Source organism: Sinocyclocheilus grahami, unplaced genomic scaffold, assembly GCF_001515645.1.
Source record: "Sinocyclocheilus grahami isolate Dianchi unplaced genomic scaffold, SAMN03320097.WGS_v1.1 scaffold31.1, whole genome shotgun sequence".
In the NCBI taxonomy this organism is placed as follows: Eukaryota; Metazoa; Chordata; class Actinopteri; order Cypriniformes; family Cyprinidae; genus Sinocyclocheilus; species Sinocyclocheilus grahami.
This window is the reverse complement of record NW_015505210.1, coordinates 3,100,986-3,119,259: the sequence shown is the minus strand read 5'-3', so window position 1 is coordinate 3,119,259 and position 18,274 is coordinate 3,100,986. Positions and strand designations below refer to the sequence as shown.

At 35.3% G+C, this 18,274-nt stretch overlaps 2 protein-coding genes and 1 pseudogene across 2 annotated transcripts; all 3 read right to left on the bottom strand.

The window, feature by feature from the left end:
* Window positions 1–433: 433 nt before the first annotated feature.
* On the bottom strand, window positions 434–4,780 carry LOC107576086 (uncharacterized; annotated as a pseudogene).
* Window positions 4,781–5,729: 949 nt separating this feature from the next.
* On the bottom strand, window positions 5,730–7,714 carry parietopsin. Its single transcript, XM_016262347.1, has 4 exons — window positions 7,396–7,714; window positions 6,263–6,591; window positions 5,949–6,194; window positions 5,730–5,819 (listed from the first exon to the last, which is right to left on the bottom strand). Exons 1-4 carry the CDS (start codon window positions 7,712–7,714, stop codon window positions 5,733–5,735), a joined length of 981 nt encoding a protein of 326 aa, XP_016117833.1. The 3' UTR covers window positions 5,730–5,732.
* A 2,195-nt stretch (window positions 7,715–9,909) lies between these two features.
* Window positions 9,910–18,077, bottom strand: nt5dc3 (5'-nucleotidase domain containing 3). Its single transcript, XM_071582360.1, is given in 12 exon segments — window positions 9,910–10,816; window positions 12,036–12,100; window positions 12,251–12,391; window positions 12,938–13,024; window positions 13,115–13,278; window positions 14,866–14,926; window positions 15,422–15,559; window positions 15,915–16,005; window positions 16,112–16,167; window positions 16,247–16,321; window positions 16,481–16,665; window positions 17,697–18,077. Coding segments are annotated over 12 exon segments (1,614 nt in total). The 5' UTR covers window positions 17,980–18,077; the 3' UTR covers window positions 9,910–10,548.
* Window positions 18,078–18,274: the final 197 nt, after the last annotated feature.

The window sequence follows — 18,274 nt, the reverse complement described above, 5'->3', positions numbered from 1 at the left end:
GCAAAACATACAATAAAAAAATATATATATATAAAATTATTTTCGTTTTCATTGCTGTATCGAATTATACATGATCACATTTGAGTATTAATCATTTAATAATCATATGTTGTTGCATAACCTGAAAATTAAATCGAAGAAGCCAAAACGCTCAATCTTTATTTGATTTTTTTCCCAAAGGTAAAGGCTGAACATGGTCTTACAAAATATAATCTAATGGAAAACACAGTATTTCAAAGTTACAAAAATGCAGCTGTTTACAAACATTCATAGCATCTGTTTCATTCTATTAACAGTCTTAGCATTTCTTAAGATTTTAGACCGCATCTAATTCAATTTGTGGCCAACAGCATATGACAACACAAATAAACAGATCAGATGTGGTGTTTGGCATAGTGGTATCTCAGCTCTGATGACCCCACAAGTATATAAACTATGAATTTGTAAAAAACGCTTTCCATTTTGCCTTCAGATTATGAAATTCAGTGCGGAATTGAGGGTTGACTGCTGCGTAGATGATCGGGTTGGTGAGGGATGTCATGCAGACCAAAGACACTGTTAAAATATCCAGCTCCTGATAAACCTCCTCCTGAAACACATTAAATATATGTGCCAAGACATCAGTAACTTTAGCTGTTGTTTGATAACCATTAGACTGTCTTAGCATTTCTTAAGATTTTAGACCGCATCTAATTCAATTTGTGGCCAACAGCATATGACAACACAACACAAATAAACAGATCAGATGTGGTGTTTGGCATAGTGGTATCTCAGCTCTGATGACCCTACAAGTATATAAACTATGAATTTGTAAAAAACGCTTTCCATTTTGACACTGTTAAAATATCCAGCTCCTGATAAACCTCCTCCTGAAACACATTAAATATATGTGCCAAGACATCAGTAACTTTAGCTGTTGTTTGATAACCATTAGACTTGACAATAATAGACCTTAAGACCAATGCCCTGCAAAAAATAAATAAATAAAAATACTATTTATGTAATCAATTATCAGTATTTATTGATCTGTTTATTTTTTTTTAAGTTTTGAGTTTATTAATCTAAAATTAATCCTTAAAACAAGATACATTGTTTATATGCAAGACAAAGACAAATTAAAATTATATTAAAATTAAAATATATCTTCCATAATTCAGTTTATTTTATTTCTGTTGTTTTAAGCATAAAGCTGCAAAATTAAAGGGATACTCCACCCCCAAAATGAAAATGTTGTCATTAATCACTTACCCCCATGTCGTTCCAAACCCCTAAAAGCTTTGTTTGTCTTCGGAACACAATTTAAGATATTTTGGATGAAAACCGGGAGGCTTGTGACTGTCCCATTGACTGCCAAGTAAATTACACTGTCAAGGCCCAGAAAAGTATGAAAGACGTAGTCAGAATAGTCCATCTGCCATCAGTGCTTCAACCGTAATGTTATGAAGCGACGAGAATACTTTTTGTACTCTAAGAAAACAAAAATAACGACTTTATTCAACAATTCGTCTCCTCTGTGTCTCTCCGCATCACTGTAGTGCCATTTTGGAGAATATCCGCTGAACGCAAGCAGCGTACGCTATTCTGTGTCAGCCGCGACACAAGGATACGTTTTCTACGTGTATTTACGCTTTGATTTGAACGAAAACAGCACATCCGTGCAGCGCAGCTGACACAGAATAAAGTACGCTGCTTGGGTTCGGTAAAGTATTCTCGTCGCTTCATAACGTTACGGTTGAAGCACTGATGGCAGATGGACTATTCTGACGACGTCTTTAATACTTTTCTGGGCCTTGACAGTGTAATTTACTTGGCAGTCAATGGGACAGTCACAAGCCTCCCGGTTTTCATCCAAAATATCTTAAATTGTGTTCCGAAGACGAACTAAGCTTTTAGGGGAACGACATGTGGGTAAGTGATTAATGACAAAATTTTCATTTTGGGATGGCGTATCCTTTTAATGACATTTACACTTTAAACAAAAAAAATTATATGATTTATTCATTTGTTTATTTATTTGCGGTGTGAATGGTATTGTAGTTGTCAAAGAGCTATTTCTAATCTGGTTGAATGGGGCATTTTCTCCTTTTCTAGTTTTTTTTAAGAGTATGTTATATTGTGATACAAATCGGTAAAATATTAGTTTGAAATTTACTGTTAGATTGTCATGTCTGTAAAAGACGTGATTTAAAACCACTGTTGCAATCAGCGGGATCCAAAAGATGAGGAAGGTGAAGATGATGTATCCGGAGCGTTTGGCCAGTTTGCTCTCCTTCTTGGCGTTTCCTCGTTCTCTTTGAGCGAGAGAAGGCATCATACAGACGGCACCCGCCACCTCCTCCTCCTCCTCCTGTGGAGCAGCTGTAGCTTGTGCGGTTGATCCTGGAGAAGTTTCCGCAGCAGTTTATTCAGGAGCACTCTGCTCTTCAGCACCTTCTTCTCCATTTCCTGATGTTGGAGAAGTTTCTTCTGCAGTATCTTGTGAAGTGCTTGACTCAACAGGATCATCTTCTTCAGTAGCTGATGGAAGAAGAGCTCCTGAAATATTATCTTGTTGGTCATTTGACTCTTGCTCACCATCTTCTCCTTTTACTGAAGACTGAGAACTTTCTGCAGCAACATCTTGCTGGGCTTTTGGTTCCACACCAGCTTCTCCACTGGTTGATCCTACGGAAATTTCTCCATCAATATCTTAGTGGGTGCCTGACTCTACAGCACCATCTTCTTCATTAGTTGATGAAGAACTTTCTGCAGAAGTAGGTTGGTGGTCGTTTGGCTCTCCAAGAACTTCTAGAACCTGCGGTGCTTCATTGGAAAGTTCATCTTTAAAGGTGACTTTGGTTTCTCTTGATATTTCAGTCGAAATCTCTGGTTTATTTAGATTCTAAGGTGTCAGTCACAGTTGTTGTGGGAAGTTCCTCAGATTTTGGATGCCAATTCTCTTCCCAGACTATTTTTCAGTCGGTTTTAAATCATCAGTATCGACTGTTTATTTCTGTATCATTTTTTAATATTAGTCTTTGTTTCTTCCTTTTTGTGCTTTGTATCCTCTTTCTTCTTATCCGGTGGTGGAAACGAACCCTCATCAAAAAAAATGTCCGACCGTGCGCTCTTACTAAAAGGAAAATGCGTCCGTAGAATCCAATGATGACCGTCAAACAAACGCACCAGATGGGAGTCAAAATATAAAATCCAAACGTGTCAGAGGCCTACGTCTCTAACGTCTCCATGCGCAAACCTCTGCACCTGACGTACACCGGCGAGTCTTTCGCAAATATCACGCATATTGCCAATATGGAGGCGATCCACGCCGTTATCCGTTTTCGGCGTTCGGCATTTTTAAATGGATGTGCAATGGCTTGATGGCGCTGATGCACGCCAGCGTGAGCAACTGCACGCAACAGATGAGAGAAAACAATGCGATCTGCGCTCTGCAGAAAAGCACACCGAGGTCGCGGGGGTTCAAAACAACACTGAGGAGCAATGGGTAATCAATAGCGCATAGCAAGAGGTCAATAACGGCCAGGTTCACCAGGAGAGCGTTGTTGGACGTCTGGAGCGACTTCTGGTGGTGCACGGCCCACGCCACGAACAAATTTGCGAGAATTCCTACGTGCAAAGTGACCAGCAAAACCAGACCGTTGGCAGCTACAAATGCAACTTCTGCAACTCCTCATCACCATGGTTCTCCATTTGTTTGCGTTTTTCAATTAAAGGTGACATATCATGAAAATCTGACTTTTTCAGGTTTTAAGTGCTATAATCAGGTCCCCGGTGCATCTACCAACCAAGGAAACGTGAAAAAGATTAACCCAGTAACTTTGTTTTGGGAAGCCTTTTTCTGCAAGCGTCTGAGAAAACGAGCGCGTCTGATTTCGCTCCCTTAGTGACGTGGCAAAGGGATCTCATTATAATATTACCGCCCCTTAATCTGTAAACTTCCACTCAAGGCACTGTCAATTTTGATTTCGCAAGCGACAACGGTGTACCAGCTCGAATGCCATGGCGAAAGTTTGAGCAAAACATGCTAACTGTTCTGTCTTTGGCTGCACCGACAAGCACAGAACACTATTTACAGTCCCAGCCTCAGAGGAGACAAGAGTGCAGTGCATTTATTGATTTATTTAGGCTACTGTATATTGCTGCCGCCACACAGATCTAAAATAAACAAGCAATTTATTTCCCAGCTGTTTACCTTCACAGACATAACCGACTGTTTTTGTAACTCGTGTGTTTTTAACGTAAACCTGTGTGTGAATGAGAACTTAGTTTAGTACTCACATGCTGTGACAGCCGCTTTCTGTCCGTGTGCTTCGGATGTGTGCGCTCAGAAAACCTTATATCTGAAGTTTAAACTCATATGGTTTAAAACGCATGATTTCAGAGTGATAAGCATGATAATCAGAACCAAAACAGATGTTTTTTTGCAGGTTTCCGAGCTGTAAAGGCGCAGCTCTATTCTGGAAAAGGGGGCGGGGAGCAGCAGCTCATTTGCATTTAAAGACAGGCCCGAAAAACAGCTTATTTCTGCTTCCACTCAAAATAGGCATTTTCAAAATTATATAATAAATTATATGTGGAGTATTTTGAGCTGAAACTTCACAGACACATTCTGGGGACACCAGAGACTTATATTACATTATGTAAAAAGGGGCAATATGTCACCTTTAACAGCCTGCAAGGCTCATGGTCACCGGGGATGCTTTTTTGCTTTAGGCAATTTGCTAGTTCGTATAGTTGTCATCTCCAGACCGGAACAATGCCAATTACAGCACTGTGCCATTTCTGCTACTGTGCTTTTTGTTTATTTATTGTAAAAACTTATTTATTTTAAAAAGGCTTTATTTGGAATAATAGAATAGTCAGAACTGATCTTTGATTATGGTCTTGTTGTCATAGCGATCACAATCTTATTTTGAGGAGATTAATTTGGGAAAGGTTTTACTCTCCCTGCAAGATGTCTAAATCTGGGATTAAGATGCCCACTTTTTACTTCGTCAGGTTACTACTCTGCATTCAGTTAAATATCTATCATTTTGGCATATGTGTATAATGGTTTTTATTTTTATTTTTAACATGTGATGGATATTATGTAAATGAATAAATTCGTTTTGAGAATGAATGATTAATGAATATTAATTTTGAGATTTTCTAAAGATTACATATTAATAGTGTTATTAGTGTTTTTAAAGATGAACTATTGACTATAAATGAGAATTAAATGAAGGCATATTTACGGTTGAATTTGAAAGATCTTTAATATTGGCCGATAACCAATGACCGAAAACCAACCAACAATACTTTTTATTTTTTTTCTCTTATGTTCACCAAGGCTGCATTTATGCATTTAAAAATGATTACAATTTCAAATAAACGTAACCTATTCCCGTGATGCAAAGCTCAGTTTTCAGCATAATTACTCCAGTCTTCATTCTTCAGAAATCTTTCTAATATGCCGATTTGGTGCTCAAGAAATATTTATTTTTATCAATGTTAAAAACAGTTGTGCTGCTTAATATTTTTTGTGGAAACCTTGATACTTTAATGAATAGAAATTTCAAAAGAATAACTTGTGTGAAATAGAATTACAAATGTTACAAATATCTTTATGCTGTCATTTTCAATTAATTTAAAGCATCCTTGAAAGAAAAGTATTAATTTCGTAAAACATTTTTTATATAAGTAATATAAGCAATACAATCAGTAATGCACAATTCGTAATGACAGACCTTAGATCACACTGGATTAATCCTGCTTTGGCTCCTCTGGGTTGAGCACATCATTATACCACCAGTGTTACGAGGGACGTATCGACCTCGTAACTGACTCTCGAAACTGGACAAACATATTTCAGAGGGCGATTGGATCATTTCATTCACAATAGGCGTACCATATACCATAAACAAAAATAAATACACTCTGTCAAAGAAGATTCAGACACTATAACAGACCCGTTTGTTAGTAAGGAAGTAGATGATGGGATTGTAGACGGGGCTGGTTTTGGCAAAGTACATTGGCATGGTGGCCACCAGAGGTGGGATGTAGATCTCTGGATCCACAACTACAACCACAGAGATGGCGGTATAAGGCAACCAGCAGATGAAGAAGGTGATGATCATGGCCAGGACCATCCGTACCATGTGTTCATTGTCCTCCAGGCAGTTTTTCCCCCCTTGAAGTTCAATGCTTTTGTTGATCTGAAATTATGGGACATGATTTGCACTGAGTCTTTATTATTTCTCAGCACTAAGAACGAGTCGCCTACCTTCCTCATGGACACGAGGACGTTGCTGTAGCAGTACACGATGACAGCGGAGGGCAATATGAAGCACATGAGCGTGTAGAAGATGAGGTAGCTGTAGTTGCTCCAGGATCTCACCTCCCAGCCTAATGAGCAGGACGTCTGGACGCCCTCCGGCCCGTACGAGCTCCAGCCCAGCAGTGGAGCAACAGCCCAGAAGAGGCAATAGAGCCAGACAAACAGCAGACCCTGGCAGCTCCTGCAGACGTTCAGCTTGAAGCCTGCCATGGGTTTGCAGACCACGTTGTACCGCTCGTATGCCAGTAGTGTGAGAGTGCACAAAGACACCAGCCCTAGGAAGAAAGACATTATTGTTTGTCTTAAAGATATATTTTATTGCTTTGCCTTGCTGTGCAGCAGTTTATAAGAGTTTCAAGATTATAAAAATCACAAAAAGTGTCAGATTCATTGAGCTTAAAAAACTGGTCACTGTATCAAAATAATATCCTTATAATATATATATATATATATATATATATATATAAAAAATAGTAGCCTTGATATAAAAGCCCATTTTTAAATGTTGTATTTAAATTATATATTGATATTATACATATGTAGTATTTTAGTATTACAATTTTTTTTAACATTACACTTAAAAAAAATTAAATACTATAATTTAATATTTTTTTTAAATAGTTTTTCTCGCACATTTTAAATGGGATTTCCACATGAAAATATTATAGACTTAATATAAAAGCCATTTTTTAATGTTATATATAAATATGTAATGATTTTAGTATTAAACATTGAAAATATTATATATATATATTTTTTTTTTAATTACGCTTCTAAAATATTTAAAATATTATTACATTTTTAAAAACTATTTATTTTTCGCATACATTTTAAAACAAATTATATTTATAGCTCTATTTACTATAAGAGTTAGATATTTAATGTCATATTTAAAATAAAATATTAATATTATTCACACATTTTTAATGGTTCTTCTTTACACATGAATATATATATATATATATATATATACACACACCATTATGGGGGTCCTTCAAAAGGGAATCAACATATTTGGGGACACATCCTATAACATAAAACAAATAGAATAACCATGATCCCTTTAACTCTGTACTCACCAAAATAGTTCACAGCAAAACCTTGAAAAACACAGAACGCATCCCCTAAAAAGAAAGATCCTTGGTAATTTGTGATGGTGACGATGGCAGAGCCGCAGGTGGCAATCATAAGATCTGACACAGCCAGACTGAGAATGATGACGTTCATCGCATTGAGAAAATGCAGGTTCTTAAGCATCACTGCAATCACCAACAAGTTATTAAACACAGAAAATAATGTGTTTATAAACATGAGGTATGAAAGTATGCTGTAGCCCACACGTGGAAATATAGTAGGTTGCACCGTCATGGCCATATCTGTTGTAGTGATGATCTCCATGGATGAAGATGAAGTCTGGACGGCAGGGTGTTTTGTTCAGAGCTGGTCAGACCATCATATTATCAGATTTAAATGAAGGGATCAGATACTGGCTACAGCTAAAACCTGATTTTTGCTTTATACCAGCAGACAGTAATCTGAAGCATCTGGTCACCATATCCAATTGTTAAAGGCCATTTGTCAAATTACTCTTTGCCGGCTAATTAATAATCTTATTAATCAAAGCAGCCTGCTGGGATTTTGTTCTAAGATTATTATATATTAAATTCTAAGATTATTATATATGGACAATAAAAAAAATCACAAAACGATTATCAATTTGATTACATTTATAATATCCCAAATAAAATACACTTCAAATAATGATTTAAAGCCATTTGAACAATGTCAAATAAATGACAGAGGCAAAAAAGTGTCACAAAAGTCCTTCCTTCAGTATAAAAAACCCCCGTTCTAAGATTATTATATATGGACAATAACCCCCCCCCCCCAAAAAAAATCACAAAACGATTATCAATTTGATTACATTTATAATATCCCAAATAAAATACACTTCAAATAATGATTTAAAGCCATTTGAACAATGTCAAATAAATGACAGAGGCAAAAAAGTGTCACAAAAGTCCTTCCTTCAGTATAAAAAACCCCCCAAAAATTTCAGCATTCTCAATTTCAACAAAGCAAAATCCATCCTATACTGGTGTCTTCAAAACACAATGCAAACGTTCATATAATACCAAGTTCACTATACTGAAACAACAACAAAAAAAGTAGCAGAAATGCTTACATGGTAGTAAAATATGCTCCTTAACTTTAAGAGCCACACAAACTTTCATTGTACAGCAACTATATATACAGTATGTTCAGCATAATGATGATTTCTAAACAGTTACACAATGTCGATATTCAACAAAAACATACAACAGGGACCACAAATCTATACCCACAAACCTAGAAAGTTTTAGAATTTTGACAAAAAATTACATAATAATTTTAATAACAAATAAAATACAGTCCCTGATGTCAAATTCGCATATTTTCAGTTTTACTCAAATTTTTGTACTGTATATAATTTGTAATAAAAAGAAACAACAATTTAAAAGATTGAGGTAAGATTTTTTTAGATTAATATACATTTATTATGCTCACCAAACCAGCATTTATTTGATCAAAAATACAGTAATATTGTGAAATACTGTCTTATTAAAATATTTAAAAGAACTGTTAAAATGTAATTTATTCCTGTGATGCAAAGCTGAATTTTCAGCATCATTACTCCAGTCTTCAGAGTCACATGATCTTTCAGAAATCATTCTAAGATGCTGATTTGCTGCTCAAGAGACATTTCTTATTATCACTGTTGAAAACAATTGTGCTGCTTATATTTTTCTGGAAATGGTAATACATTTTGCAGGATTCTTTGAATTAAAAAAAAGGTTAAAAAAATTAAATAAAAATATAGAAATCTTTTGTGACATTATAAATGCCTTTACTGTTACTTTTGATCAATGTAAGATGAATGTTTATTCATCTTGCTGAATAAAATACTTTTTTTTTTTTTTCAAATAATAATTTTAATAACAAATAAAATACAGTCCCTGATGTCAAATTCGCATTTTTTCAGTTTTACTCAAATTTTTGTACTGTATATAATTTGTAATAAAAAGAAACAACAATTTAAAAGATTGAGGTAAGATTTTTTTAGATTAATATACATTTATTATGCTCACCAAACCAGCATTTATTTGATCAAAAATACAGTAATATTGTGAAATACTGTCTTATTAAAATATTTAAAAGAACTGTTAAAATGTAATTTATTCCTGTGATGCAAAGCTGAATTTTCAGCATCATTACTCCAGTCTTCAGAGTCACATGATCTTTCAGAAATCATTCTAAGATGCTGATTTGCTGCTCAAGAGACATTTCTTATTATCACTGTTGAAAACAATTGTGCTGCTTATATTTTTCTGGAAATGGTAATACATTTTGCAGGATTCTTTGAATTAAAAAAAAGGTTAAAAAAATTAAATAAAAATATAGAAATCTTTTGTGACATTATAAATGCCTTTACTGTTACTTTTGATCAATGTAAGATGAATGTTTATTCATCTTGCTGAATAAAATACTTTTTTTTTTTTTTCAAAATAAAACAAATTTAAATTTAAATTAATAAAATAAAAATCTGACTGACCCCAAACTTCTGAACGGAAGTGTATATCTTTTTCACTAGCGGTCTCAAACTTTTGAAGCCACTTGTACATTATCATCAAATATTGCTAAACACAGTATGTAAGGCTCTTTTAAAACATTAAACACTGAAACTGTTTTTATGATCATTTCAAAATGAATATAGAGTCCATCTGCCTTCCTTAGAGTTTCCCTTTTGGTTCAAACACAAGTTGTTCTTCATTAGCTATCTGCAACCAGGTTCAGCTCAAAATCAACTTGATTTTTAACCCTTCTGTATGTACATTCACTTTCGTGTGTGTTAAATATTCTCTCCCTTAGTCTATCAATAAGCATAATGGAGGTTTTTATGAAGGCCAATGATGAAAGAAAAAAAAGAAAATCTCCCTTACACTACGAGGCACATTAAAACACCACAAAATTCCTTAAGTACTCTCTTGTCCAGAGTGTTTTACATGGTATCAAAAAGAAGGTATCCACAGTTTGCATGTACCACAGCACAGATCTACGACTAAAGTGATATGAAGTGACTTACCCACACGTGTCTTTAAAACTAGAGCCGAATCTGATTAAAGTGATGTAACATGTAACTGCAGCTGCTCTGTGGTACGTACATTTTACAGCATGTGTCTTGTACATTCTCTCTATTCGGAACCGGTGGTTGTCCTGTGGCTCTGGAAGGGGATGTTCATGGCTCCGGTGCTGGTCTGCTCGGGCCAGATAGGAGACTCGTGCTGCAGGGGCGTGCGTCTGGGGTAGAAGGTGTGCTGGAGGTCGTAGTTCAGCAGACAGCTGAGGGACGGCATGTAGATGTCGGCGAAGCGGGAAAGACGGCGCGAGAAGTACGTCGGGTTGTGGTATGTGCGGAAAAGACTCCCGAACTGGGCATTGAAGATGTCTTTGGTCCGTAACCTGTTAAAAACAATTTGTTTTTAAGAATTGGATACAAAAAAGTAACACTTTTTGGCTAGGGGTGTAACAGTTCGGTACGTGCCTTGGTTTGGGGGTTACGGTTTATACGAGTTCAGTACAACAGGAAATGTATTTTTAATTTATTTTGAACAGACAGTAGTGCTACATACATGTAGCATGAGCAGCTGTTTTTTATTTGAATCAGATTGTATCATTTCAAGATTTAAAGCAAAAACAGAATGGTCTGACTTTAGATTTGTAAAATGATGCTACATAAGACACCTGCACAAAACAAAACAGCAGACAAACTGACTGAAAATGCAGATTTATTCTCTGACAGCAGGTGGCACTTATTGAACAGTTTCTGACGACGGTCAGTTCCTCTCAGAGATACATTCATATTAACCCCTACATATTTGTCTTCCTATATTTCAAGCATCGTGAACAGTGAACTTGATCTGCCTACTACAGTATTTTCTCCTCTTTACAGACTTCATAAAACTTCCACATAAATTACATTTTGGGAAAAGTACAATGCAGTTTATGTACAATTCTGGAATAGAGATCGGCCAAAATAAAACTAAAAACCGGTTTTGATTTATAGCCGTTGACCGGTGCATCTCTAGAACCCGAAACTTTCCCACACCGCTGATTTAAAACATCGCCGTTCTTGTTTTGGGTTGGTTGGACGGTTCGGGATGAATACATGTACCGTCACACCCGACTTTTTGGCCGTTTCAAAAAACATTTGAAATAAAATACAAATCAAAATGCAGGAATAACCTTAGTTTATCTACAGTATTACATTTTCTCTATGCCATCAATATAGTCTAATGTATACAGTGGTTAGAAGAAAATAATTTTTGAATGATTCTAAATGCCATGTTCCTCTATAATGAACCCAAATGTTTGTCTGTCAGGGTTATTGTAGTTAACTAAAACTAATACCATAAAAACATTTCCATTATTTTAAAACTTTAACTGAAATAAAACAAATTATTTAAAAAAATCTAAACTTATTTTATTATTTTATTTGATTAACTTAAATTTAAATAAAAATTTTTGACATACTAAAATAACCAAAGCTAAAACTGAAAGAAAAATGAATAAAAACTATATTTGTATCTCAATTATATTAAAAATAACACTGGTCTGTTTGTAGAGTAAAAATATAAAGATTAAAAAGTAATCTTAATAGAAAAATATGAAGGATACTTACCTCATCTCCTCCCTTTCATTGATCCACTGCTGAATGACTGTTTGTGACGCAGGGTCCCAGTGCACCTGCAACATAAAAACACATACAGCTTCATAACTAGACCAAAACTAGTCTAAAATAATTGGTTCAAGTTTCACTCTGAAGCACATCAGATTACAAAGTAAATTGGGTTGTGGTGCTGTTATGTGATTTAGAGCGCCTCCTGGTGGTCTGACCTGCATTTGTTCCAGCAGTCCGGTCAGGGCCTGCAGCCAGGTCATGGTGTGGACGTACTCCTCAGTATTCATGATTTTGATCTCTTTACGCAGCTCAGGAATGATAGCTCCTGTTCTCCAACCGTGTTTCAGGGTCAGGTCCTACATACATCATAACATCATTTTCATTACACCAAATGATTGCCTTTGATATCAGTACAGGGCATGTGGAGACATGTTAACTTTTTGAAGTACAAATGATATTAATAAGACTAATTATTGCCAATACTCTGCATATCCTAGAATCCAAACCGACAAATAAAGCAAAACAATGTGGGGAAGTCATGGCCTAATGGTTAGAGAGTCGGATTCGTAACCCAAAGGTTGTGGGTTCGATTCTTGAATCTTGAACCCGGATTGTAGGTGGGGGGAGTGAATGTACAGCGCTTTCTCCCACCTTCAATACCATGACTGAGGTGCCCTTGAGCAAGGCACCGAACCCCCAACTGCTCCCCGGACGCCGCAGCAAAAAAATGGCTGCCCACTGCTCAGGGTGTGTGTGTGTGCACACTTTAGATGGGATAAAAGCAAAGCACTAATTCCGAGTATGGGTCACGTCACTTCACTAATATCAGAGCGTACCTTATTATCAAATCAAAAAGCAGTATGTTTGTGTACACGCAGAAAACAACAGAATATGATCCTTACGGCAAGGTCGCTGTAAATGTGATCTCCAAAGTACAAAACCTTTGAGCCCCTCCAGCCTGTAAGCCGCAAAAACTCATACAGGTTTCCCTGGTAACAGATAAAGTGAAGAGATCAGATTCCGGCATCTTTACCGAATAGAAACAGTTCGCAGCTGAACACCCGGGAATTAAATATTACCTGTTTATAGATCTGCCCTTTCTCAAGGTGGTGAATTCTGTCCCATAGCAACACGCCTTTATCAGTAACTCGTCTGAATGGTCTTTAGAAACCAGAAAAACACACATGCTCATACTTTCTGGATTCAAGAACGGTTGGCATGCTTAAATACCTCCTCAAAGGTCCTTTGACATTATTTAAATAAAATAATCTGTTAGGGAGGCTGTAATTATGTCAGAATGACATTGATTTAGGATTGATTCAGCGCTGCCAGGTTTAGTGCCTCGATCTCTACAATAAATACATTTTATTTGAAAAGAGCATTTCATATGAGCAGTTAGTCAGAATGGCTTTGTAGAAATTCTAAGTAAGGTGTGCATTTTTTTTATGTGCATTGATGTTTATTTTGACTTTCAATTTAGTATTGCACTATGACAACATCAAACAGGTCCCGCCAGTCTTTACCAACGATGTAGTTCATGCCTCGATCTCTACAATAAATACATTTTATTTGAAAAGAGCATTTCATATGAGCAGTTAGTCAGAATGGCTTTGTAGAAATTCTAAGTAAGGTGTGCATTTTTTTTATGTGCATTGATGTTTATTTTGACTTTCAATTTAGCCTCACACCACTGTATATTATTACATTTTAAAATGGTATGCTACAGTACATAATTATTTATTAATCATAATAATAACAACAATTATTATTATTATGATTAATAATAATATATTATATATTTATTATTATTATTTTATAGGTTGTTATTATTATTATAGATTATTATTTATCAATTCTTTATGATAATAATACTAATAGTTAATCAAATAGATTTAATATAAATAGAATAAAAATAATATTATTTGATCATTTAATTTCTATATATTATTATGCTTTATATTGTGTATTACAGTATACTATTATTATTATTATTATTATATTTAATTTTTATATCAGCCCCCATTTTTCATGAGCTGAACTCAAAGATCTAAGACTTTTTCTATGTACACAAAAGGCCTATTTCTCTCAGATATTGTTCACAAATCTGTCTAAATCTGTGTTAGTGAGCAGGTTGTTATTATTATTATAGATTATTATTTATCAATTCTTTATGATAATAATACTAATAGTTAATAAAATAGATTTAATATAAATAGAATAAAAATAATATTATTTGATCATTTAATTTCTATATATTATTATGCTTTATATTGTGTATGACAGTATACTATTATTATTATTATATATATTTGTTCAGTGTATTATTAATTTTTATACAGTACTTTACAACACATATTTATTGTCATTATTAAACAATTCCCATGACTAAGTCATGTTATAACTCTGATTTGTTCAAATGTGTTCAGATCTCTCGAGCTTTAATGAGGTCTGCATGCATGTCCAGGTAAGAACTCTGAAAGTATATGTCGATCCAGAGCATCCCAAACACACTCAATGGGTGACATGTCCGGTGAGTATTTCTGGCCATGCAAGAACTGGGATGTTTTCAGCTTCCAGGAATTGTGTACAGATCCTTGCAACATGGGGCCGTGCATTATCATGCTGCAACATGAGGTGATGGTCGTGGATGAATGGCACAACAATGGGCCATTAATTTTTATACAGTACTTTACAACACATATTTATTGTCATTATTAAACAATTCCCATGACTAAGTCATGTTATAACTCTGATTTGTTCAAATGTGTTCAGATCTCTCGAGCTTTAATGAGGTCTGCATGCATGTCCAGGTAAGAACTCTGAAAATTACCGATATCAGCCTCTACCGCTCGATACATAATCCCTCTGACATGGACATCTCCTATGGCCTCCTGGGAATAGAGAAACAGACCAGATGCAGAACATCAAAGCCAATGTAACATCAATGTTCTGCACTAAAACAACACACAAAGCCCTGACGCACTTCCAGACACCTCCTGTGAAAACTCTCAGTCATTTCATCTGGGCACAGTCACATGTCCTTTGAGACTTGTTAATTCATAATTATGGGCAGGACTAAATATAAGAGCAATGGTGTGCGTCTTTTAGTAATTACACTGATCTTCAGACCCAATAAAAGACATTTGACCATCTGTAACACTGCTTCTCTCCAGGCCGCTCACTACAAACTTAAATAGCACCTTCAGGGGCCATATTTATCCAAAATGTGAGCTCAAGAGATCCTGTGCTTTCTGACATCTGTGGTACCCTAAATACAACAGCACTCGGTTTCCGTAGAAACTGATATTGGTGAAGGAAATCTTGATTTTTGAATCATAAGGTGAGTACTGCTCTGACACATAACACGCTTGGAGGAACAACTGTACCTTGACGTCTTTATAAAGATGAACAGGCTCATAGTCGATGTTGTGCTTCATGAAGTAGTCATTAACGCATGATAGCAGCGTCATTTCTGGCAGGGAGAAGATATCCATGAACTGCTTCATGGTGTGACCGTGAGAGCTCTATACGGACAGATTGAAAAAGCTGTTTTAAGGGTGGTCACATTTACTGATGTTCAGCAGATTTTCATGGTGAAATCCAGTCATTTCAATAGGAATGCATGCAATTGTGAATTTCACATTAAGGCAAAAGATTTGTCCAAGCAGATTTTGTAATGCATTCAAGTTGGTCATGCCAATTCACTCCGTTGACCAACAGAAAGCTGCTCGATTTGAAAGTGACTTCTGTGTGAGCTGTGCATCTTACATCGCTACACTATTTTTCATGCTAAATGTTGTCAAAATGTTGCTAATGTGACCAAATTTTTAGGCTCTCAAACAAAACTCTTGACAAGCAAAAGACTTCAAGCTTAGAGACCTTGCCATAGAAGTCACTCATGATCTCGAGGGGTACATGGGAGCCCTCGTACATCGCAATGACCTCCTTTTCTGGCACAGGATTAAGACCCCTATAGAAACATTCAAATGACAATAAGAGAACCTATCCTTCCTGATATTAATAATAATGCATAAAATAGTAAAAAATATTATTGTAGATTGTTTGTTGCACTCTACCTGTATACTGTACCCAGCTGGATATAATGAAAGGCATCAATCTTCATCAGTAAGGCCTAGTAAGCAGAGGAGATTGACAGGTTAGCCAAAATCCATGAAAACTGCATCTACAGTAGATCAGGACTGGACACCTACCTTCTGTACATCATAGTGCAGACCACGAATCACAAAATTTGGCATATAATCATATTCCTTCAGTCCCTCGGGATACTGTTATGGGGACAGAAAGAGACAAGATATTCAGAAAACATTAATTTGCCGAAACTAAAAATATCCTGGTTTTAAGGGTGTAATTTCTGTGCCACTTTTGATGGATTTCATCATTCTTACAATATTATATATACATAAATGAGGTCTTGGGTCACTCACCCTGTGCTCATCGATGAGGATGTCTCGGGCGATGTTGAATATGAGTGTGTGAAGGTGACTGGAGTAGAATGCCAGTGTGTAATCATAGTCAAAGCCATAGATCTCAATGTCCTGCAGACTCATCTGATTATTAGCAAAGATGGTGTCTGGGTTTACAAAGTTGTTTGATATGACAGGAATTAAATCTGTGGGGGAAAAAACATTTGTGTGTTAATAAATAATTGACCCTTTAAGTTCACATTTTTATCATATTTGCTATAAGTTATAATAAATATAATAATTCAAAACCACTAAATATTGTAGAAACTTAATTTGCTGTAAAGTTGCTTTGCAACAATTTGTATCATGAAAAGCGCTATACAAATAAACTTGAATTGAATTGAAAACGGAACTAAAATGATTACTGATGAACCTGTAGTGAGACATTAATTATGAAAAGTAAATCTTTGTATGTGAATATTCCTGCATGGTTTTCATGTAATGGCCAGTATTATTGTTAACTAAAACAAAAACTACTTAAAATATTTGTATTAATTAAATTAATAAAAAATATTAAAATAAAGCTGAAACAAAATAAAATACAAATATTAGATTATAATGTAAATTTAATTAAAAAGCTTCCTTGGCATCCAACCTGAATAAAATAAATTATAGTTGAAATTCTAACATTTGAAACTGAAATTAAAATGTATTCAAGCTACATAGACGTTTAGATATAATGATAACCATAAAACATTACTAAAACTTAAAATAAAAAAAGAGAATTTTAAATATATTGATAAATACTACAATAGTATGTTAATATAATAATAACATTTAGTACTAATGACTTAATTGTATAGTCCGGCCAGCTGTCTCTTTATAAAATGTTATAGTATTATTATGCAGGTACACAAATGTATTACAGACAATTATAGATGTGAATAAAAACGTATTATAAAAAAATTGGTTCTCAAGTACATAAATGTATTATATTCATACAACAGCATGATGTCCAATCACACAACATAGATTAATCAGCATATCACTTAAATAAATAACTAAAATCTTACAGCCTATATAATATAATACAGCCTAATGTAGGTTAATACTAGGACAAAAAAATAGAAAAAAGTATTCATGGATGGTCAATATACAACATCCAAAATGCCTTCTTGCCCTTTGACAGATGGCCAGCGTCTTGAGAGGAATTTCTATAACATGAATCTAAACTAACCTTGCGTTTGCTGTTTGGTTTCATTGTAAATAGACCAGAGCCAGCTGGTCTTGTCCTCACTGGAGCCGGTGCACATGTCCCCTGCTGTCAGCTGTCCCACAGGAACCTGTCTCCGGGACACGAGAGCAGATTTCGGTCCCCGGGAGCTCGAGATCCACGGCGTGCTGGTGTTGACCGTCCATATTCCTCTTCTAGTGTGCAAATACTTAAAGTGCGCGATCAGCCTCTTAAAACTATCCTTATTTCTAAGCAGGTCTGAAAGTGGCAAGGACAAGGTCGGCATATTTCCCCGCACCAGAGCTGCCCTCTGTTTGACAGACGAGTGCGTTCAGCTATACATTCTCTACAATACAGTCTCAAATATACACACGCTTACTTCCGTTTGCACGTTGACAGGTATTTTCATAATAAAAGTCCAGAGTAACAAAAATAGCGACTATTAAAAGAATTCAGAGATGACAACCCAGAGAACAGTTATATTTTTAATAATTATCTAATTTATTTTTCCCCTTAAGTTAAGTAATAAAAGATCTGGTTAGAGAAATTCTGAATAAAGCTATAATACGCAAAAACTGAAA